This window comes from Mytilus edulis, chromosome 13 (assembly GCF_963676685.1).
Source record: "Mytilus edulis chromosome 13, xbMytEdul2.2, whole genome shotgun sequence".
In the NCBI taxonomy this organism is placed as follows: domain Eukaryota; kingdom Metazoa; phylum Mollusca; class Bivalvia; order Mytilida; family Mytilidae; genus Mytilus; species Mytilus edulis.
The window spans coordinates 35,080,524-35,104,307 of record NC_092356.1 but is presented as its reverse complement, the minus strand read 5'-3'; the positions used below and the strand labels follow the sequence as shown (position 1 = coordinate 35,104,307).

At 31.4% G+C, this 23,784-nt stretch overlaps 2 protein-coding genes across 2 annotated transcripts in view; both read left to right on the top strand.

Moving 5' to 3' along the window:
• Positions 1-649: 649 nt before the first annotated feature.
• LOC139500265 (uncharacterized) lies at positions 650-15,626 on the top strand. The gene is made up of 11 exons (XM_071289007.1): positions 650-664; positions 1,045-1,132; positions 1,972-2,184; positions 4,647-4,818; positions 5,402-5,499; positions 5,810-5,992; positions 6,772-6,869; positions 7,387-7,579; positions 14,159-14,333; positions 14,616-14,731; positions 15,622-15,626. Exons 1-11 carry the CDS (start codon positions 650-652, stop codon positions 15,624-15,626), a joined length of 1,356 nt encoding a protein of 451 aa, XP_071145108.1.
• A 998-nt stretch (positions 15,627-16,624) lies between these two features.
• The window catches only part of LOC139501766 (transient receptor potential cation channel subfamily M member 1-like), a 68,460-nt gene continuing 61,300 nt past the window's right edge, over positions 16,625-23,784 (top strand). Inside the window, exons 1-2 of the mRNA XM_071290908.1 lie at positions 16,625-16,811; positions 18,244-18,299. Of these exons, the coding sequence (XP_071147009.1) occupies positions 16,670-16,811; positions 18,244-18,299 (198 nt within the window). The 5' untranslated portion in view covers positions 16,625-16,669. The remainder of the gene's footprint in view (positions 16,812-18,243; positions 18,300-23,784) is intronic.

Here is a 23,784-nt window from a genome sequence, read left to right as displayed (position 1 = left end):
CGTAAATTAATTATGATTTATATTTTGATTAAAATATTTGCCTTGTATCGGTTGTTTGTATGTGATATAAAAGATATCTGAATACCTAAATGACACATATCACAAACGCTAATACAGTGTCCATACTCTTTTTTCGCTCTCAGTTTTTTATGTTTGCAACGTTCAAAGAGAATTTACTACAAAGGTAATTTACTACAAAGGTAATTTACTACAAAGGGAATGCACTACAAAGGGAATGTACTACAAAGGGAATGCACTACAAAGGGAATGTACTTTTTATAAAGAAGACAACACTAACAATTTAGTATAGCTTTAATCAGCGGAATTCATTTTTGTATAGAAAAAAGTGCAGAACGATAAATGCTGTTAAAATGAATGAGTAAGGCCTAATAAACACGTACAATTGCTCATTCGTTTACTTTAAAAATGTCTATGAAACAGAGTACGCTAATTACACTTTTTTCGATTGTGTCGAAAGGACCTCAACGTTCGAATGAGTAAACTTGTCTATCTACTTTACCAGCAGCTGAGTGTGTTTGTTCTAACCCCCACGTGTCAGGTGCAACATACTCCAATCTTAATTGCTCATTGTGAGTTTTCAAGTCGTATTTAGGCATATCTTGATAAGCGCTCTCGCTTTCCTCCATTAATGATAACTTCTACAGTAACTACTGAAATCATTAGTGCCATTAGTTGTGCGTAATTAAAAGCAATCATGCAACCGTATTGATTAAGACAGTAAGATCGTATCGAATATTCCTTCTCCATTATTCCCGAAACTGCAGTACATTGATTGCGTGAGCACAGGTTTAAGTTAAACGGTTGAGGTAGTCTAAGTCGAGTATTGTCTTATGGACTGTTGTTCTCCATATAATTCAGTAATATTTACACTGCAAATCCAAATATTACAAATCAAGTCATTACATCATACTACACTTACAATCGGCTTTATTAGTCATATATATTATTTAATATATTCCTGATCTTTACTTCAACTCATGTTTTTATGCTGTAAAATGAAATATATATGTATCTTAACAACAGAAAATTCAGCACAATCCACGAATAGATGAAAATTTGTCAGTGTATTCGACCTTCCATGGTTACGACGTTCACAAGGCATATGCTGGAGGTATGGAAATTGTATAGAAAAGTACATTGTACATTCTAAGAATGTTATAATGTCTAATATGTAGTTTATACATATATGTAAATGTATGTATCGATTTATATAGAAATAAAAACACCTATTTGCACTTCCTTGTTATTCGATTTGTAATGCTCATTTTCAATCTTTAAATTACTTTAGATTGTGTGTATACCTTTACATGTCTTGTGAATACACATTTAATGTTACGTTATAACCACGTTTGAAAATAATATTCTTTACAACAGTATTCTTTGAAAAATAACGTATTTCATGCTATAGTTTTTTTCATTTTTCTTTATTCCAATTAATCTAAATCATCGAATCATTTTGCGAAAATTATAAAATACTGAAAATTATGTTTTACAAATCTTCCATTAGCAATCCATTGTTTATTCAAATTCGACGCTTAAAATAGAAAATACTAAAATGAATAGTATTTGTTGTTGCATACTTATAACATGTATAAAAGACATGTTTTTGTGATCGTTGTACTTCATTTTTAACATTTTATTACGTTAAGAACAGTTTTGATACTTAGGATGAATGCATACATCATATTCAAAATGTAATATCAACAATGTTGAGTAAATTCTGTCATTGTTACATTTAATGGAAATTCAAAAGAGGTATGGGCTTATCGTTTTAGCTCGTTTGAGCAATCAATACTGGCAGGGACAGTTAAACTGTATCAATGTTATTATTGCGTGATAATGTCTGACACGGAATCATATCCTTGTGAAACTAACTGGTCGAGTTACATAATAACAGTACAATATATAATGACATGTCCTTCTTCACCCGTACACTAATTAATTTTGCAGAACAAATCAAAGTTGGACTTCGAGTTGTGAGACCACCAAGCTTGAAACCTGAAAATGATAATAAGTCTGAAAATGGCAAAGCAATTGGAACTATAGTACATTTAACCGAATCAGGTCTGGTAACAGTTCAATGGGACACTGGCGGAAATGATGATTTTGAGAAGGGAGAAAATAACCAGTTTGACTTGCTTTTATTTGATAATGCACAAATAGGTATGATACGAATATTTCATGTTTATGATTACAATAACTGTATACAATCCTTTCTAATATCTGAATTGATTACTATCTGCTTTGTTACACTTGTCAATGGTTAATTTATCATTCAAATTCAGAATTCAAATTTATAAAACCATTGTAGCAGATAGTTCAATGTTGATCAGCGGAGATAAAAAAAACCAAGCAGTTCGAGGACCGCATGGTAAGAAGGGTACACTTTTTGAATAGAGGTTGGTTTTTGTTTTTATCTACACAAATAATAACTAAGCTAACGATTGATATTATTTTGCGAAAAAAAACCCAAGATTTCGTATCATAGGTTGATAGCAATTATTGCATATGTCTGAATCCTTTTCCTTTGAATACCAATGCAAATTGAGGTTAATTGTAATCTCAGTCGATTTGATTTAAATAACAATAATTTCACACCAACGTCATTTGCATTATTCGCAAGATTATTTTTTTTGATGAAAAAACGTCATTTAAATATTGTCAGGAAAAGCAATGGACGCGTTCTGCAAAATATTTAAACGATACACAAAATCTTTTTAGATAATAGTTTGAATTAGAAAACATTACATTTTTCCACTAGCTGAATGGTCGAAACAGTCATTAGTCTGCAATTGTTTCTCCACCTTTGTTTTTGTTTTACCGTAAAACGTAGTTAGTTTTTGTGCATTTGTTTTAAATTTTAAGCGGGAAAAATTCATAATGTTCGAAAAGCTTGTTTTAAATTTAGGAAGGAGGTTACATATTCGATAAACTTAGGCAAAAAAAAGGTTAATGAATGAAACACAAATAAAAAAAAAAAACCTGGTTTCATAGTCCTCGTCTGCGTCAAAATGAGTGAGCTAGAACTACTAACAGGTTAACATTGACTTTTGGTGATTCTAAACCTACAACAACACAACTTATGGACTGTTTGAGAAAGACTTGGTCATCTAACGACCGCGGTCGAAGTGGCTGTACAAGATAAACAAAAATGTCGAATAATATTGACGCATCATCATGAATCGATTTTTATCACCTACAATTTCCACCTTTAAAAACTACACCTGGGAAATATAGTCCAAGAATATCCACCCAAATTGTTCGTTATAAGCTTCGAGAGGCTGATACGCGTCCAGGACGCCATCTCACTGCACCTCTACGTTGGACAAACGCATATTGGCATTAGAACTGTGTTGATGCAAACGTCAAATGTAGTCATGAGTCAATATTTCGGTTACGGATATATGATGGCAGAATGAGAGTTTAATACGCCAAGATGAGCGAAATGCAGAATTATGTTTGCTTGAACGTGATCGATTAATGACGAACTGACAGGACGTACCAACGGATGTCTTTTTACGTTTCGATATTGTGCCGATATAATCCTACCAATTGTCTAAATATTTATCGCAATGCAGAGAAACTGGTATATTGTTCATCAGGACAATCTTAGGGGCCACGCAGAATGTGTATGAATTCACTATTGTGGTCAGAACAACATTGACATTTTTCCATGCCCAGTTATATTGCCAGATCTATCACCCATTGAATCATTCATTGAATGAACTTAACAAACGTGTACGTAGAGGTTATTTTGATTTGAGCGTCACTGATGAGTCTTATGTAGACGAAACGCGCGTCTGTCGTACTAAATTATAATCCTGATAACTTTGATAACTAATTATCAGCCACCCACCAGAGTCAGACGACCAGCTACGAGCCGCTGTGATGGAATAACATTCCACAATAATTAATTTGCTTTTAAATTGTATAAGTGGTCGTAGGTTGACTATTATTTTAATGTAAGATGTGGTCATACGCGATATAAACCATTTTGATTACAACGACTTTTCAAATAGTGACAAAAAAACGACGTGATTTGGATTATATTCATAACAAGCTTACTCGAACTTATATACTTAGTATGTCTTCTCCAGTGTCTCTATCCATTAAACATTTCTGAAAATGACAAACACTAACGTGATACAGACAGTTTTCTGAAAACACTGGTGAAGACATAATGAATACTGCTAAATTCCAAACAACCTAATTATGATAATTAACTTGTTTTGTCTTGCGAGAAGTTTACACGTAATGAAGTTCTTTTTGTAACTTTATTGGGTTATAAAAGCATTGACCGAAGTACATTTTGTAAAAAGCGCGGAAGGGCTTCATTCTAAAAATGTGCGCACGGTCAACGCTTTAAAAACCCTATGAAGTTACAAAAAGAAGCTTTCAATACTTATTATTACATTGTTTTAGCTAGGATCATTAATACACGATCTTTATCAAGTTTTTAATTAATTTACCTGTGCACTTTATTGTAGAACCTCGTGTCATCACGAATTATAAATGTTATTGTGTAATGCAATTGACAAAGGAATAACGCGAGATTGCAGAGTAGCCAATCAGAATAACGTATAATAATGAAACATACATCTGATGTAATTTTTTTTTCAATATAGGTGTCATTCATACCTATGTCCAATGCGATGGATGCGACGTGTACCCGTTACGTGGAATAAGATGGAAGTGTAAAATCTGTGGGGATTACGATCTTTGTACCGACTGCTACATGAAAGATGAGCATGATCTTTCACATATATTCAAAAGAATTCTCAGTACTGATTCAAAAGGGTTAGTTGATAATATCCCGAACTAACACACGATTACATACACATTTGAATATGAAAAAGTAGGTACTTGTCAAAAACAAAACAGGAAACTTAACTGTATTTGTGGTATCCTCTTGATTTACTTAGTTGGTGTTTTGTTTTTATACAAAATATCTAATAAGAGAACATGTTCATTGCAGAACGTTAGATTAAATTATATAACTAGTTTCTTTAAATAATTTGTTTGTAATCTTCAGCTGGCAACATTAAAAAGAATGTTATTAGTTAAACTTTTATAAACACATTATAGTCTGAAAGGACATTTTAGAGATTCCCTTTATTTTGTCTTTTCTCAACATCTCATTATTTAGCAATTTATCCGCCATTTATTTACTTCGTAGATATGGATGTTGAAAGCATAACACAGACAGTTAGCAAAATGGTTTTCTTAACAGATATAATGTAGCATTAGCAAATTCTAAACATTTGCCATGTGTTTTTTTTTATAGAATGCCAAGTTTTTATATAGGATTTTTGCACAATAAATAATAATTTCTTTTGTATTCAATATACGGTTAAAGGGGATACTTTATATTTTATTTTAGTGAACAAATGCCACCACGAGAAAATCAAAAATTCACACATGCCTTAGGAATTCAACCAAATGCAATTGTCCACCTGTATGGGGACCCTAAACATAAAGGTAAACGATCGTCATTATGTAAAATCATCTAGTATTATCTTTACATAGGAACAATCACGATATAAACTAAATAACAAATAATAACAAATAAAAAAAAACCCTAACATTAACACATATTGTTACTTACTTTTGTTTCAATATTGAAACATTCTTAAATTAAAATTTTATATTAAGTAATATTTTGTATACACGAAACCACAACAACCAAGAGCATAAACAACTCATGCTATGGATACTTAATTTTTTAGAGTGAAACATGTTCCGGTTGGAATATATTTGATTTACAATCACACCGGATGTGTCTTTTCAGGTCGAGTGGAACAATTCCTTGAAAACGCTATTGAAACATACAGGTCTGATGCAAATGTAGACTGGAGCGACAATTCAAAAGGAAGCTATCGCGTTGGAAGGAATGGACAGTGTGATTTAAAATTTACAGTTGCAGCAAAAGGCCCTATGTATTACGAACAACATTTGCCTATTGCAGCAGTCGGTGAGTAAATTTAAATCATAAGGAGTAATCACAGTTCTTGCATATACATGTTTGTTTCCATTGCTTAATTTCTATTTTGCTTATTGTTACTTCATCTTTTTAATACTGCTGAGCATTCATAAACAGTATGTATGATAGAAAATGTGGACATTAGTCATGTTTGTTGAACAAATATAAAAACAAAAGTGACACCATATTTATGTTTTGCTTTAATGTACATATTATGACTGTAATGGATAGTTGTCTCATTGACACTCATATCACATCCTCTTATATATATTGTTTCGAAATATAACATGTATCTAATACATATTATTTTCCATATAAACTAGTAATAATCGTTGGACCAACAACTAACCCGCGAATCACGTCTTGGGTTTTCACTGGATATAAGGATGATACGATGGCCATTATGGAAGGATCATGATGCATATCTTTATTACCAAGTGAATATAGAATTGATAATAGATATGGGTAATGTGTCAAAGAGACAACAACCCGATCAAAATGCAAACAACAGCCTAAGACCATCAATTGATCTTCAATGCATCAAGAATCTCCGACAAACGAAAGTGTGCTTCTACTGCAAACATGTATACTAGTTCAGTGATAATGGACGTCATAATTAACTCCGAAATATACACAAGAAACTAAAATTAAACATCATACAAAGCTAACAAATGCCAGAGGCCCCTGATTTGGGACAGGCGCAAATATGCGGCGGGGTTAATCATGTTTTTGCACACATGTAATACTTTGTGGTGTAATTTGTAATGCAGAAAATTTACAGAAAGGCGCAAGAGTTGTAAGAGGTCCTGGGTGGGATGATGACAACGATTGTGATGGTGGACTAGGATATTTAGGAACAGTAACACATGTAAGATTTAATCAAGCAAATTGTTCCTGGTAGTATAGCTTTTTTTGGTTCCAGATATAAAATAAACTATACGTATGTTTATGGTTTTTTGAAGGTAATTTGTCTCCGACTTTTCTTTAAAATTAAAAGTCACGTGGCATGAAATATTATATTTTCTGATTGGTCAAATGTTTACTGACAAAACAACTATCACCTAACACCTAGGGAAACCTGACATACTCCCTGGTCTTTCTTTGGATTCTTGTATTTTTTTCTGTTTAGTGTTTACTTAACTTTTATTTGTTGTTTGATGTGGTTTTTATTTTGTTTTTCTATGATGTTGTCAGTTCTTTTATGATGAATAAATTTAAACATTTCTGAAGTATCCTTTGCCTCTATTACCTTACATTGTAAACGGACGAAACAGAGCTCATTTGATTGTTTTTGTTTTAAAGGTAAAACTGTCTGTCAAGATGAATTCACCAATACTGATAATTCCAAAATAAACCATTTGCAATGATTTAACTATTTGCATTAGGTTGGAGATATCAGAGGAAAAGAAAATATAACAGCCCAAGAAGAATCAGTAAAAAACAAACAGAAGAAGCGCATGTCAAAACTCAACATGGTAACACTTAAACTTGATGTAAAAGTACAATGGGATAATGGTAATATAGAGGATTACAGTTTGTCTAGTAATTGTTTACGACTGTTTGACAATGGACCATCAGGTACTGTTATTTTACAAATTTAACAAACTTCTTAATAGCATGTAAACTTAAGCTATTTGAGCATATGATAATACCTACATTTATAATGTGATGGCCTTCCTAAACAGTTATTAGTATAACATAAAGTTATTATTTTACTTTTAATTTCGTTTTGATTTGATAATTCTGTGTGAAAAATGACACCATATATTTTAAATTAATTTACAATGTTTTTTTTTCAGTTATTGTTTCATAACAAATAGAGTTGTACGTTTCCCGTTTTAGATTTTGTCACATTTTGTCTCAACGGGGACTTGTATAACTTACTATAATACTGCTAGTAATACATGTTTGTCTACATATTAACATCGAAGGACTTCTTCTTCCCAAACTTATAATTTTTTCTCCAACAGATACTTCGTAGTTTATCATTAAAAATGGCATATTTTTGCGTTATTATTATTTCACCATAATGATTAAGGTCTTTGCATCAGAAATAAACATTTCTGAAACTTTATGACAGTGTGACACTAAACCCTCAACGGGAAAGGTTGTGCCTTATATACTAGTCAACAAAAGAAACGATACACGACTTTGAAATAAAATTGATAAAAAAATATTAAATATAAAACAAAATGAGATACACTATTTTAAAAAGCTTTCTTTGGCACATATGATAATAAAAATAGAAACCTGTCGAATAGTAACTAAATTCTGTGAAAACAATCATAGGGTGCAAATTATTTTTGCGGAAATTTGGATAGAAAATCAACACATAATTTTCTGAGAACTAAATGAATTTTTAAATTTGTTTGAAATTATCCAACATGCTAATCAAGTTAAGATGATGTTTTGACTAATGGGTTGAATTTTTTGTAAACAAAGTGGTTTTTTGAAATCTCAACATGATTAAACACAATGTTGACTTATGTTTTTCCGAAGAAATATACAATATCTTTACGTGATCATCTATCCCTCCCCCCAAAAAATAAAAGAAAATAATAGATTGAATAGACTTATGCATGTGCACTGTTTACGTTGTTGTTTGTTTTCATAACAAATCAATCACTTTTGTGTGCATGTCAACTGCATGTATACAGTTTTGTTTTTCTGTAGGTTCATTTGCGGGCTTGTCTATGGTATGAATGGAGACCATACTATAAACAATATGGGCAACACACAATCTCCTTACATTCAAGTTAAACAGAATATTGTTCCTCTGTCTATGAAGAAAACCAAACAAACGTTTTTTTATTAAATGTAACAAACAAACACTTAAAAAATGTAGATCGATGTTATACCACAGAAAAAAAAGATAAACCCCGTTAATGTAGCCAAATAAAAAAAAATCTTTAAAATTAACCGCTCGTTGAAGTATTGTGAAAGATTTGTTAGACCTATACAAGCTACCATATTGAAATAAATGTATATACATAATAATGAAGGTTTGTTTTCATTATCATTAATATGTAGTCTATACTAATTTTCTATCGAAGCATCTTAAAAAATAAACTCACAAGATTAAGATTTGTAAACCAAATATTCTTTTATCAAAAATCTTTATCATTCATTGAACTGAAAATCAACAACCAATTTTTTACATCTCATATAATATATTTTATAAAAATCTGTTTTGATTGGAATATAGTTCCTTTGTTCATTTCTATATTTAATAAAAAAAAAATTGCTTGCTTTTTATGTTTTCTCTCTGAACTAAATCACATTCAATATTTTGATGTCAGTAGGACATGCATATGCCGATATTTAAAATAACACTACTTCTAAATCATATATTGTCATACGTGTGTGTTTGCTCTTTGGCCTAGAATGTGTGTCCCTTATATTTTATTAACTGTGCATTTGCATTTAGATATCGCAAAACAAATTTATTTGTTCAAAGTATATTAATATATGTTTTTTGATTACGTTAAGCCGTCCAATTGATATTTCATCGTTTGGTTTTCTATGTTGTGATGTTATGCTATTGTTTCAGAAGAAGGGAGAAGGTTTGGATCCATTAAAACGTTAAATCCCGCTGCAAATGTTTGCACCTGTCCTAAGTCAGGAATCTGATGTACAGTAGTTGTCGTTTGTTTTTGTAATTTTTACGTGTTTCTCGTTTCTCGTCTTTTTTTTTTATTAGACCGTTGGTTATCCTTTTTGAATGGTTTTAGACTAGCAATTTTGTGGCCTTTTATAGCTTGTTATTCGATGTGAGCCAAGGCTCCGTGTTGAATACCGTACATTGACATATAATGGTTGAGTTGTTTTTTTTTGTTTTTTTTTTAAATTGTTATTTGGATTGAGAGTTGTCTCATTGACACTCACACCACATCTTCCTATGTCTATCTATTACACATAAAACATTGTAAACTGTATCTTTAATATTAAGGTTTTTGATTATGAAATATTAAAGACTTTATGAATCATTAAAATCGAAAAATTTGCTTTATATATTTTTATAGCAAATGTTTCGTTAATAAAAGTATCATTTTGTTGATCTCAAGAGTGTGTTGTTTTTAATTCCATCCATTATATGTTATTTATACAAATACTCTGCTTTGCAACTGAAATTTTCTACAATCGTTTCTTTTTTCATTGTTTGAATTGTAAAAGATAACTGATGTTCTCTATTAATCATACCAAGAGGAGTTTTTCTCACACGCTGACAAAAACATATATACAGTTGTTGGCATGACACGGGTTATGTTCTTCTCATATATGTTATGATGGTATGATACTGAACCCCTAACGATATGGATTGTGCCTGATATTCAAATGATGAAATCATTATCTTTCAATCAGTTTAATTGAAGTCTGGAGCTGGCATGTCAGTTAACTGCTATTTTGTCTGTTGTTATTTATGTATAATTGTCATTTTGTTTATTTTCTTTGGTTTCATCTTCTGACATCATACTCGGACTTTTCTTGAATTGAATTTTGAATGTACGTATTCTTATGCGTTTACTTTTCTACATTGGCTAGAGGTATAGGGGAGGGTTGCGATCTCATAAACATGTTCAACCCCGCCGCATTTTTGCACCTGTCCCAAGTCAGTAGCCTCTGGTCTTTGTAAGTCTTGTCTTATTTTAATTTTAGTTTCTTGTGTACTATTTGGAAATTAGTATGGCGTTCATTATCACTGAACTAGTATATATTTGTTGAGGGGCCAGCTAAAGGATGATTCTGAGTGCGAGAATTTCTCGTTACATTGAAGACCTGTTGGTGACCTTCTGCTGTTATTTTTTTCTATGGTCGGGTTGTTGTCTCTTTGATACATTCCCCATTTCCATTCTCAATTTTATACATGTATGTCTTTGACGCGGGATATCTTAACAGCAGTAATGAATATTAGCTATGATACATCATTGTGCACTTAAAATGCCGTATCTAACGATTTATTTTATCATGATAATACGATCATGGAAGTATTCTTTTGGCAATATAATACTTCTATGTTCCAATTTAAAGAAGCTAAATCAACACAACAATACCGTAAAATACAAACACAAATAATCTCCAATCAAAATAATACATATATAATAAAGTGTCTACACACGATAAAATAAAGAAAATATACCGCTATGTGCAACATTAAGATCAAATGGGTGATTTTAGCTGTTAAATATTTTTGTTATTTGTCATTATTTTCGTGAACAAATACATCGTTATGCATATTAAAAACATTATGTTGCTAGATATTATTATATTTGGTGTTTTGATATTTTATTGTTACAACATGACAACAGAGTAACCTTTTTAAGATTTATCTAAAGTATATTCTTTTCAAACGTCTTAAACTAGACAATTCAAGATTTCTAAAAAAAAAGTATGCAGCTGTCAATCACATGCAAATCATGATAGAAATATAAAAAAAAACACATCTGCAACCTTCGATTACTATAAGAAAGATCGAAGTATCAAAGAACTATAACCGAAAGTTGTATTCTAAACCGATACATCGTTTAATTATAAACATACAGCAAACTTCGTGGATTCGGCAGGATTAAATGTTTCTTCTCTTATGTACTTCCATAATTTTATGAATTACGAAATCCCATAATATAGTTAAAAAATAATCCGATTAACTCATATTATGAAGTTTCATAATAAAATGTTTAATTAGGATGTTTCATAATATTATGGAATTTCCTATTTGCTTCGACTGGTCAAGAAAACAAAAAAAATATTTTTTAACGGATTTATATTTCCATGGTCAGTAAGTATTATTACTTTCAATATTGGTCCTATAAACGGAAAACTTTATCTTTAATTTGAAAAAAAGTCGTGTATCGTTTCTTTTGTTGACTAGTATATTAATCAGATGAAGATATGGCTAGAGGTATAAGGGGAATGTTGAGATCTCAAGAAACATGTTTAACCCTGCAGCATTTTTGCACCTGTCCCAAGTTTTGATTAGGGTCAGATGTAGGAAGTACACCACTAATTCATGGTCCCATTACTTTCTATGTTAAATTCCTCCATTTCAACCAGGCACACCTCTTTCATTTTAAGTTTAAATAAAGTGGCAATCATTGCATGTGAAAGCACACAAATAACACGAGTCCTCGCAGCTACTGAAAGCTAGTTCAAAGTTATTAAATATACGAATATCTAATAAATAAATTCTGATCTTAAAGACTTAATATCAATCAGTATACACTCAAGGAATAGCTTCGAAAGACGTCAATACTACTGTTGGCAGGTATGATCCTGTGCAGCGCCTACATAAAAGAAAACACCTTAAGTATGTATCCTTCTGACCTTTCAGTCTCATTCAGTCTCGTTGAAATCTCGTTCTTGAATTATTTCCATAACGTGTGATACAAGTGGAAAATATTAATGAATTTTAAAAATATTATAATCAAACATAACTCTGTGTATTTACAATGAACGGTTTTTGAGTAATCTACTTTTCAAATTTTAAGACAAATCACGTCTGTGTTTTAGCCAAAATTTTGAGAACATGGGTTAGGGAAACAAACAATTATTTTACATGAATTATGTACATCCCATATCAATTTCGTCTTTTCAAATTTGTTAGATATGTTTTTTTAAAATCATTTATAACAAAAAAGTTTAAATAACATGCATTTTGTTCTTAGAACTGAAAACAAATCACAAAATTGACAGCATGGTAAATTTTACACATAAAATCGTCAAAATATGATAAAACTGTTTTATAATAACACCTACATGTACCTATAGTTTTTTTAAGTAAAATTTTTCAGATTGGTATACTTCATCTTTGTAGAAAGTATGAACAAAAGTTTAATTGTGGAACTGTGGTTTTTTTCAGGATAATAGCTCAAAAATAGGTAAAAATCGATAAAAATGGGAAAATCATAAAAAATTGGCATTTTCAAAGGGCCGTAGCAAAAAAAAAAGTGCACCACCATATGATTTTTTCTTCAACAACTATTGTGTTACAGTCTTATAAACCCAAAAATCAGGTTAAGAAAAAAAGTTTAATTCTAGAAATTTTTGACTCCTCAGAGGTGTACATCCTTAACAACAACCGATTGGATCATGAACACTGCAAACAATACATATAAAGCAATTGATGGGGACTTGTTAAAATTTAAGAAATAAAATAGTAGTTTCGATTTAATACGTTAAACAATTTAATAAGAACTATAAAAGAAAGCGAAACTTCCTTATCAAATGCGTGTATTAATAAAAGTAATAAGGACACGTTTTATTTCATTTTTTGTTACAAAATCGTCTTATTTAGGAAACATTGAAAATACCAAAGCGTTAAGATTATAGTGTTATTAACTGGCTGTTTCTGTATTGGCACTGGTATAGATTCAAGGTTTGCTGTATTGGCCTCGAGACCCGTGGGGTCGAGGGCTTATACAGCTGACCGAGAATCTATACCAGTGCCAATACAGAAACAGCCAGTTCAAAACACTTCTATTAAATGATTATAAGAACATTAAAAACCGGAAGTGAATGTCCCGTATTAGCACATGGGCCAATACGGCTTTTCCCCGTTTTTTTCTGTATTGGACGCGTTTTTTTTCAGTTTCAAAACTTTAAGACGAAACAAAACATTTAACCTGTTTATTTTATGATTTTAATCAAAAAATATTATACAAATGTTTTTATGCATAACGATACTTCCAAAGTTAAGTAATGGCGTAAGAAAATTGAAAACCGGAAGTGAACGTCCTGTATTAGACTTAGGGCTAATACGGTTTTTCCCGCTTTTTTCTGTATTGGCCCTGTTTTTTTCCGTATTGGCCCTGTTCGAAGAGCAATATTAAATCTTGATTTATATCGACAGTGGGACGTTTTCAGTATTGCACATGCTGATTTATCCGTATTAGGGCTTATTTGCTCATATCATTTTATAATACTTAATATGCTTAATGGTCGCCTATATCATTTAAAATCTAGCATGTTTATCAAGATACTCTTCTTTTACAAGACACTTTACGCTTATTTGAAAAGCTTTATATTAGTTGCTACCATTAAATGCAGGATCGGTTTAAAATTTTAGATAGTAACGAATATTTCATAAACTACAAGTATGAACCTGCAATTTTTTATTTAACTTAGATACTCTTAATCGAATTCTTAATGTTTTTTTTACAGGAGTTTATCATGAGGGTTATGTCTGTGGTTGTTGCCTGATGCCCGAAGAGTACATATGTGGCATCCGATGGAAATGTATTACGTGTCATGATTTTGATTTGTGTAATATTTGCTACATGTCCGACGAACACGATCTTGGTCATATGTTTCAAAGAATAGTTACTGCAAATGTGAGGTTAGAGTTTTGCCATGAGTAGCAGACATTCATAAGTATTATTTTTTTATAATCTTAGATAGTGTATTGATAAAGAATACTTGTTTGGAGCATTTTTTACTATATTTCCATATAACATTTAGATATACTTCTCTTACAGTCTTGCAATGCGAGTTTTTATCAACTTTTTTTTTAACCATTAATGAGTTTTGATCACGTATCTATTGAAGAATAAAGTGATTACAATACTAACATGTGTTTTGTGATTACAAACCTATTGAATTAAATGCCTTACTTTTTTAGAGACAACATGCCGACACCAAGAGAACATCCAAGGACAGCAGTTAAAACACAGTCATACGGTATATTTAAAGATGCAACAGTTGTTGAAGTAGACCCCGAAAAAGATGAAAAAGATGGTAATTTAATTTCTTTAATCAAAATGTCATTGCCGATATACCGATATATAATTGTAATATTAACGTATGTACTTTTGATTCTTAACATTTTTCAAATTTTAATGTTTCGGTTTTTTTTTTTGGCTTTATATTTTGGCAAATTAACATAACGATACTGAATATGAACTACTTAAAACTATTGACAATCAGGTCCTTACAAAACAACTGTCAACTAACAAATGTCCACGATTTAGTTCTTTATTTCGCTGTTATTTTAACATTGAATGGACATATTATTTATAAAATATAAGATGTATCCGTTCCACGAAATGCTGATTATAAAGAATTGTTAAACACAAGTTTTGGTTTATACACTAGCAGTCACGGATAATAAGCAAAACAGAGAGATCAATTTAAGGATGTCATAATAAACTTTCATACATCGTATCATAAATGTATTGATAAAAACTAAAATCACAAAAATACTTAACTCCGTGGAAAAATCAAAACAGAAAGGGCAAAATTACAAAAAAAAAAAAACCCAACACATTAAACGAAAGGATAACACCTATAATATTGCTGACTTGGTACGGGCATTTTCTAATGTAGAAAATGGTCAAAACCTGGGTTGATAGCGCAAAAGCTATCAGTTGTAAGACAGTCGCATCAATTTCCATTAAATTGACAACGATTTGTGAAATAAACAAACAGACATAATGGGTAAAAATACTGTTGACATTGTATATAAACATTAACTGTGTAACCGATTAACTGGTCAAACTCATGGCATTGTTAAATGAAAGTAAATCGACATAAACATTATACATACATATATATACCAAAGAATTATTGTTTTAATTCTGAATTAACATTTATTTTAGTAATATTCATAATATTGTTTAATATTCAAGATTGATATGAACCAAATCCGGTAACAAACTTAATCTGAAGGAAGCACATCAACAATAAGAGAAAAAAACAACAGCAAACCAGATACACCGCATTGCAACAAACACACACACCAATGAAACATACATAGTGAGAACAACTGCCGTATTTCTGATTTGGAATTGAACATTTAAAAAAAACCATGCATGGTTAAACCTATTGATATGCCTAGCTAATCCGACCCGTTATATGGTAATGTTAAGGTATATAGTTCTAAAATGTAATCTCTACGTGACAAAAATGCAGCACTTATAAACACAAGAACACTCAGCAAATAGTTGTTTAAATAGGTAAACCGCAGATTAACACCGAACAGCTTGCTTTAGCAACAGCACAGGACAAAACAAAATGACTTTTTTAACGAATACTAAGTACAACACAAAAGGATAGATAGATAGGTAAATGGCTGATAAATTTCCATTAAATGCATCTTCAAGGCGTAGGCATGCTATTTTAGAAATAATTCTGTCCTGCTTTTATAAAACTGACACACGGATTTGTGAGACTGTACATGATTGACCAGTATTTCATCTTATACCTTAATGCTGTTTGCTGGATAAAGATGCAGCAACTATCAATTTTATTTTATTTATTTTTTTGGTTTGACTTGGGTTGTGCTCAACTCCACGATCATATATGCACTCGATGATACAAGACCAAAACTCAACTTATGTGGTTATTATATCTAGGATGTCGTGGAGTATGAAGATCAACAAAAGTGTACGCCACATTTTCATGATAAATAATAAAATGCTATTTCTATAAAAATAAATCCAAAAAATTTAATTGGACGAATTCGGTAACATAAGAAAAGAATATTTGACAAAACTACACGTTACGGTTAATAGCACCGAAGTCTCAACAAAATAATAATCATCAATTCTTTCACTGTATGTACATGTATATTTATTAGTGTAATACTGGCTCAGAAATATATGCTGTTGCATTTTAACATTTGTAGTTTCTATAGCAGAGGAGAAAACAGGCACCGTTCAAGACATTTGCGATTGTATGGTAGACACAGGTCGAAGCGAAGTGGAAGTTATGTGGTTCAAGGATAGATCAAAAAGTTCACACCGAATTCTCGATCTAAAATATCTTAGTGGAGGGGCTTTTTTCTATTACTATGATCATCTGCCTGCTTTAGGAAGAGGTACATGTTTAATTCTCTTATCAAATGATGAAATGTTTCTAATAAAAAAAGAAAAAGAAATATATTGACACATACGAATATTTGACCCAGCCTTTTCAATCCGGTCACCAACTCGTGATGGAATCCATATAGCCTTCTAGGAATCTCATAAAGCTAATCACAGCTAAAGGATTTATAACACTTACAGTTTTATAGTTGAACAATCCTGTAGTCAGCAAGTTTTTGATGACTTTATAGAATAAACCCCTGCAAACGAAACCGAATAATCGGGACATATATTATTCGAATATTTGCGTTGTAGGATTTATGCTACATAAAAATGGAAATTTAATTAATGGAAAACTGTGTAATAATCACGTTGATTTTATTTTTCTCAACCATTCATCATGGTTATTTATAAATGTAGGTCAAGATAATAGGCAAACTGAACTGTATCTGTGAGAGTAAATAAATGAATTGCGTTGGTAGTATTGAACATAAAACTATAGTGTGAAAGGTATACAAGAACGTGTAATAGGTTTTATATGATTAACAGCTACACTTTAAGGATGATTTTGGTTTTTGCACATTTTAATCATGTTTACTGTAGTTTTATTTTGGTCGTTCTTCTGCATTTCTCTTAATTGCGAATTCGACCAATAACTGAGCCAGTTGGATATTGTGTCAAAACTGATTTATTCCGTATTGACATTGACCGGTCTAATAGGTAAATGGGTCGCAAGAAAACCTCTGACGCTATCAGTATCGCCGTCAGTTTCATTGTCAGTTTCCTTGTCAGTGATAACTGATTGAACACTAAAGCAAGAGACATTGCCATCCTTGACGGTATTAAGGTCATCAATACAATGCGTTGTTTGACATTTTCGAGACATTTCTGTACAGTCTGGACAATTAGTTCGTTTACATTTTCGTTTTGGTGTACGCGATAAAACATCTGCTTTTGTATGCAATAAACCCTTGCTGTGTTGAATTTCCATGTCGTATGTGTCTACAATAGAAATCTATCTCGCAATCATACCTTGCGGGTTTTTAAAAAATCTTTAGATTACGTATGTAACGTTCAATTTTTGACCATACAAATATTGTCGTAATAGGGACAAGAAAATCACGACCGCTAGCAATACACGTTTTGTTGTACAGTGTTATTTACTAAAATGTTCGACATCTACATTTTAAATAATTATGTTTTATGCACATTTTTTTTATTATTTTGAAAACAGAATACGTAATCATGCAGATAATTTTGAACATAACACAAGTGCGACCGTTGACATTTGACCCTGCTTTGACAGACATATGAATCTACAAATAGTTGATGAATGGTAAAGGATTCATCCGTGTGTACGATAGGTTCATATATAAACATCATCTGTATGTGTGTGTTTTGACACTAACATTTATATAAAATAATTATGTTATTACATTTTTTTAGACTCCCAGGGCTACTTTGCAGTTAATATTGATCTTGATAATCAAGCTACAAAAAAGGTAATCTTTCTGATAGTTGATGCTTGCGTCTAAACAAGATTTTAATGATTCTTGTTATATTTGCATTTACTTGGAATTATATTACTTACTTATATATACATATCATTTTATATAGATTACTATTTAATCCAACATTTCTGTTATAAATAATTTTACTTCAAAAGTACTGTCATGTGTTTTAACAATCTTCAGGTGAAACTGTACAACGTTACTTTGTAGCGGTAGGTATGTAACGTCATAGTTGTTGTTCCGTTTATTAAGGGAGATAAATCGTATTACACTTTGTCCATTATTAAATGTCATTATCACACAATAGAAAATGCATACTTGGCATTAAGTCGTGATTTAAATTTTGAAATAGAATATTTCTCCTTTACTTCCCGTGCAATGTCACAGTCCATATTCGTTTTATAAAATGGGAATATTTTAAAAATCCCCCGTCACATTCGTCTAAATGGGGATTGTTCTGTATTCTGGTTGCCGTATGTGTTGTCGTTGAATTCTCACCCTTTCGGTGACACTGTTTCATGTTTGGCCGATATAAAGTATCTGGCAACCATGACATTTTATACAATAGATCAAATTCTCGGATTTACAAGTAAAGTTTTCGTTTGTGAAATGAGAGTGTACATTTATTATGTTCATTTAATTCCTTGCCGACATGGATATACGGACATGCTCCAGAACGACTATCTCGACACTGTGATACACTAAATGTCCCTTTTTGGTTGAATCTTGCTCGGGTCAATTGTCGTTTAATGTTTTGTGGTTGTAGTTGACTTTACAGAAGTGTTTCTGTATTTATTAACTGGTGTATCTTTTCATCCTGACCAAGAATAGATAAATTTTCTTTTACAAAAGGAATAATTTTATAGTTACGGTGATTTTGTGTAATGACGAACGGTATTATATCGTTCTCATTTCTCTGCTCCTCGCGGTTGGAGCGTAATTGATTGATTGGGATTTGTTTTGCCATTTGAATTCCCCTTGCTATTAAAGTTTGTGGATAGTTCTGCTTCATCAAAAATGATTGTAGTTCCTCCAGACGGTCTTCTTTCAAATGTTCATCCTCGACTACTGTACATATATTTCTTGCTAAACAATAGAGGATATTCATTTTGGTATGAGATAGGTGGCCCGAATTAAAATCTAAATACTGATGACTATCAGCCTCTTTATAAAAAAATATCTGTTTTAATTTCGGTGCTATCTTTTTTAACAAGAATGTCGAGAAACGGCTACTGATTGATATTTTCATCCTTCGTACATTTTATGGAGGTTGGAAGGTTATTTAGTATTTCCGAAAACTATTTGAGTTCTTCGTTGGATTTCTTCCAGATAATGAGGCATTCATCAAAAAATCGTTTCCATGATACTTTAAATTCTCTTGGTAATTCAACTCCAAAATTATTTTCAACTTCTTGATAAGTCTTTGTTCAAGGAAGCCCATGACCAATGTTGCATAGGTTGGTGCAAATTGTGTTCTCATTGCTGTCCCCCGATGTTGCAAATAGTTTTTACCATTGAAATAAAAAGAATTATTTTCCAGAATAATTTTAGCAGAATCGAGTATAAAGTCAACAGTGAATCGATTTAGTATTGCATCTTGATGTTTTGCGGCCCAATATTGTATTGGCTCTATTCCTGAATCGTTTTGAATGTTCGCATAAAGGCTGGTGACATCAAATCTTACTAAACGAGCGTGAACCGATGCTGTTTTTTGCAGGTGTGAGAGAAAATCTACATTGTCTCTTATATAGCTCGGTACACATTTACATTATGGTTCCAAAATTATGTCTAAGAAGTTGCAAAGTCTGTGGGTGGGACACGCTGGACCAGCAATGATGGGTCTTAGTTTAAGATCCGGAGGGTTTTGCACTTTAATGGATTAATTTTTCTGAGAGTTAACGGCAGATTGGATCTCCTTTGATTTATGAATATTTGGAAGGCCGTTAAAGTTTTCCTTTAGAATTTTTTTTAGAATTGTTTCTTCCACTATTTTGAAGAAAGGTGGATTTGTTTCTTACTAACGAATCGTCCTACTCACTTTCGTTATCAGCGAAAGTCAGTCTCAATATACGACAAAATTTCAACATGTCTACTTTAAGCTCTTCATGATCCACAGAGTGTGTTGGCGTAAATTTTAAAACCCCTTTTAAGCAATTTCTGTACATTGTCATTAAATACTCTACTGGATAATTTTTTGGATCGACTTTTAGACGTGTTTTAGACAGTTTTCTTCTGGATTTTTCTCCCTCTCGGGAGTTTTTTGGCCCAACACTAACAAATGAATGCGTTTTTCTTTATTCTGGCGTCAATTATTTGAAACGTAATTTTGACGGTGTTTTGAACGCTATTCCTTTCAGTACGCGGTCGGTTTACTGATATTTTTAGTGGACGGCGATTGTGTTGGTAGTTTCCTCTACCAGGTTGTGGATTAGCTGTTCGACGTTTTTGAGCATTGCGTACTACTTCTGCCTTTATCGACAGTGACCGACTTTGACTTCTTGGAGTGTTTGTCGGAGTCTTTTTTTCTGTCTGCCGAATTTGAGCGTCTGTGATTGGTTATCTTAAGAAGACAACCAAGTGGAGTAAAGAACGGGAACATGTCTATTAACATTTGTGAAATAAATATTCCAAAATGGTCAACCAAAAAAAACATAAATTATCAATTCATAAACCTTAAAAAAGATGCCAAGAAATGATGTGCTCTGTAATAAATGAACATTTTTAATCTGTGCATGGTATCTGTTTAACCTATTCATCAAACCGACTAATATAATAAGTCCTTTAACAAACAAGAAGACCGCTTTTTATAAAAAAATAAAAACAAAAACAACAACAGTTATTTGATGTGGATTTTAATCAAATTTGTATCCGGTAATTTGATCTTTCACTTATAAACTTTCCCAGCCGAAGACCGTAGACTACTACTAAAACTCGTTTTTAAAATACTAGTATGCGATACTGAAAATAGCGGTGCCCTTATTCATCGCGGGCATTGACCTGTACAGCACATATTGCCATTCTTCGGAATTGTAGGTCACATCTCCCTTTAAACTAACGGCAAATTTTTGTCAGGAAAATAACTTCATCTTGAATGGTGTTCAAATCTATGGGTTCCACCATCGTTAGCGGCGGTGAAGATGCAATATGGCGTTATTCAATTGTGACATTATATGTTACTCACTCGTACGCGTATGATCCGACTATATGAGTATATACCCATTTGGTCGTTTACGGGCCGGACCATACGAGTATTATGATCAAATAGGTATTTTTTTCACATATGGATAAGAGATATTTCAAAATTATGATAAACTTTATCTAAAAATAAAAAGTGATGGTTACATGGGGATATGGGATTTTTCTGAGTCAGAAATTTTATTTTTTTATTCATATATTTTTTTTAGTTTTTGGACACAATCAGTCAAATTATTTTATTCAAAATTTATAACTATAAGGTATGAGGAATCTCTGGATTCAGAATATTTTATTCTCTGCTTGACTAGAATATATTTTATTATCAAGTTTACAGAGATGGGTCCGATTACTTTCAATGTAATTGATTGAATTACAATTACTTTGTCATTTGTACGATTAAAATTAAATTAATGATTACATCATTTCTGAAAGTATCTGATTAAATTAATGATTACATTGGCAAAGTAATCATGATTAAATCTGATTACAATGAATTTAAAAACAAAACATTTTGAATGATGTGAATGAATAAACACTCAATATAACTATAGCATTTTTGAGAAAGTATTTTATTTGGTTCAATTATAAAATAATAGCTTCAAAGTAAACTTCATTTATTTAAATAAACACCAAACACTACATATCTACATTACACTTTCTCACCAATGATCTCTGAATTATTTTGAATTAAATTTGATAAAGAAATATCATAATCAAGAGTTTTTTTGTTTGTCTTCTGATCTCTTTCATAATCTATATGTATTCCAAGGTGCAGTTTATGGAAGTTTAAATATGGAAGAACAAAAGTTACTAGTCAAAACTATGTTAAATTTTAATAAAAATTTTTAATCAAATTGTTACAAATTGTAACAATATGTAAGTACTAAAAATCATTGCATTTTACATGTCCAGTCCAAATACATTTAAAAAAAATTTAAACAACATATTTGTCCAACTTTTAATTTAGTTTGTGCGAATTAGATACATTTTCATGTCTCATATCATATATATTTCCCTTCAGCTATAATCAATTGATAATTGCAATAAAAACAAACCTTAAGGATGTCTGCTTGTCATGTTTTGGAATTTTTGTCAGATTTTCGGAATCCTCTGGTTTTATCCATTTGAATGGCTTAAAAAAAATTGCCAATGAACCCTAATTTTTCTTTTTATAAATCTTTTTCATGTATAATTATAAGCCATTTGTAAAAGTCTTTTAATAAAATTCACGGTACCAATTTTTCTTGCACCAGATCCGCATTTCGACAATACATGTCTCTTCAGTGAAGCTTATTTAATTTTTTCATAGTATTTTAGAACTTTGACTGGTCAATGATAAAGCTATGAAAAGTCAAGAGAGATCATTTTCCCGCCAACTTTCCAATGGCTTATATCTCGAAAACGAACACATCGACCCCTATATTTTTTTTGCTTTTTTTATTCCTCAATTAATCTCCTATCAATATATACCAGTTTTATGAAAAGTTATTTGTTTTGAAACTGAGCAGCGATCATCACAAAAATTAACAAAAGAAAAGTGTGACTTGAAAATATAAGTTATAATCAAATATTAATATGAAGATCATTATAAAACAATGAATATACATGTATGTACAATATCTTTTACTAAGATAAAAGGTATATAACTGTATTATATGCCTCTGCTTAGGCTAATGATGACTTTTCAATACTATAACATTTTTTTTTACTGAAGTAGACTTGCTTAAAGTAACCAAACCATTTTAACATGTTAAAAAATTATCAAATATGAATAACAAAGAGGTTCATTTAAATGACCAACACTTTTTTAGATTTCTTTCATTGTAATCAGAATGTAATCAAAAAGTAATCATGATTACAGGTTATTTTGAAAAGTAATTGATTAAACTAAATTACATATAATCAGATTTTTGGCTGATTAATGATTACACTGATTACTTGAAAACTTGTAATCAATTACAGCTGATTAACGATTACAATTACAATTACCCCCAGTCTGCAAGTTTATCAAGGGGATAAAACTATTCTATATAAATAAAGGCAACAGTAGTATACCGCTGTTCAAAAATCATAAATCCATGGACAAAAAACAAAATCGGAGTAACAAACTTAAACCGAGGGAAACGCATTAAATATAAGAGGAGAACAACGACACAACACCGAAACGCAACAGCACACAGAAACGGACCAAGCAACAGACAAAACACCACGAGAATAACAAATATAACATCAAAACCAAATAATATGAATTTGGGATAGACAAGTACCGTGCCACGTCTTA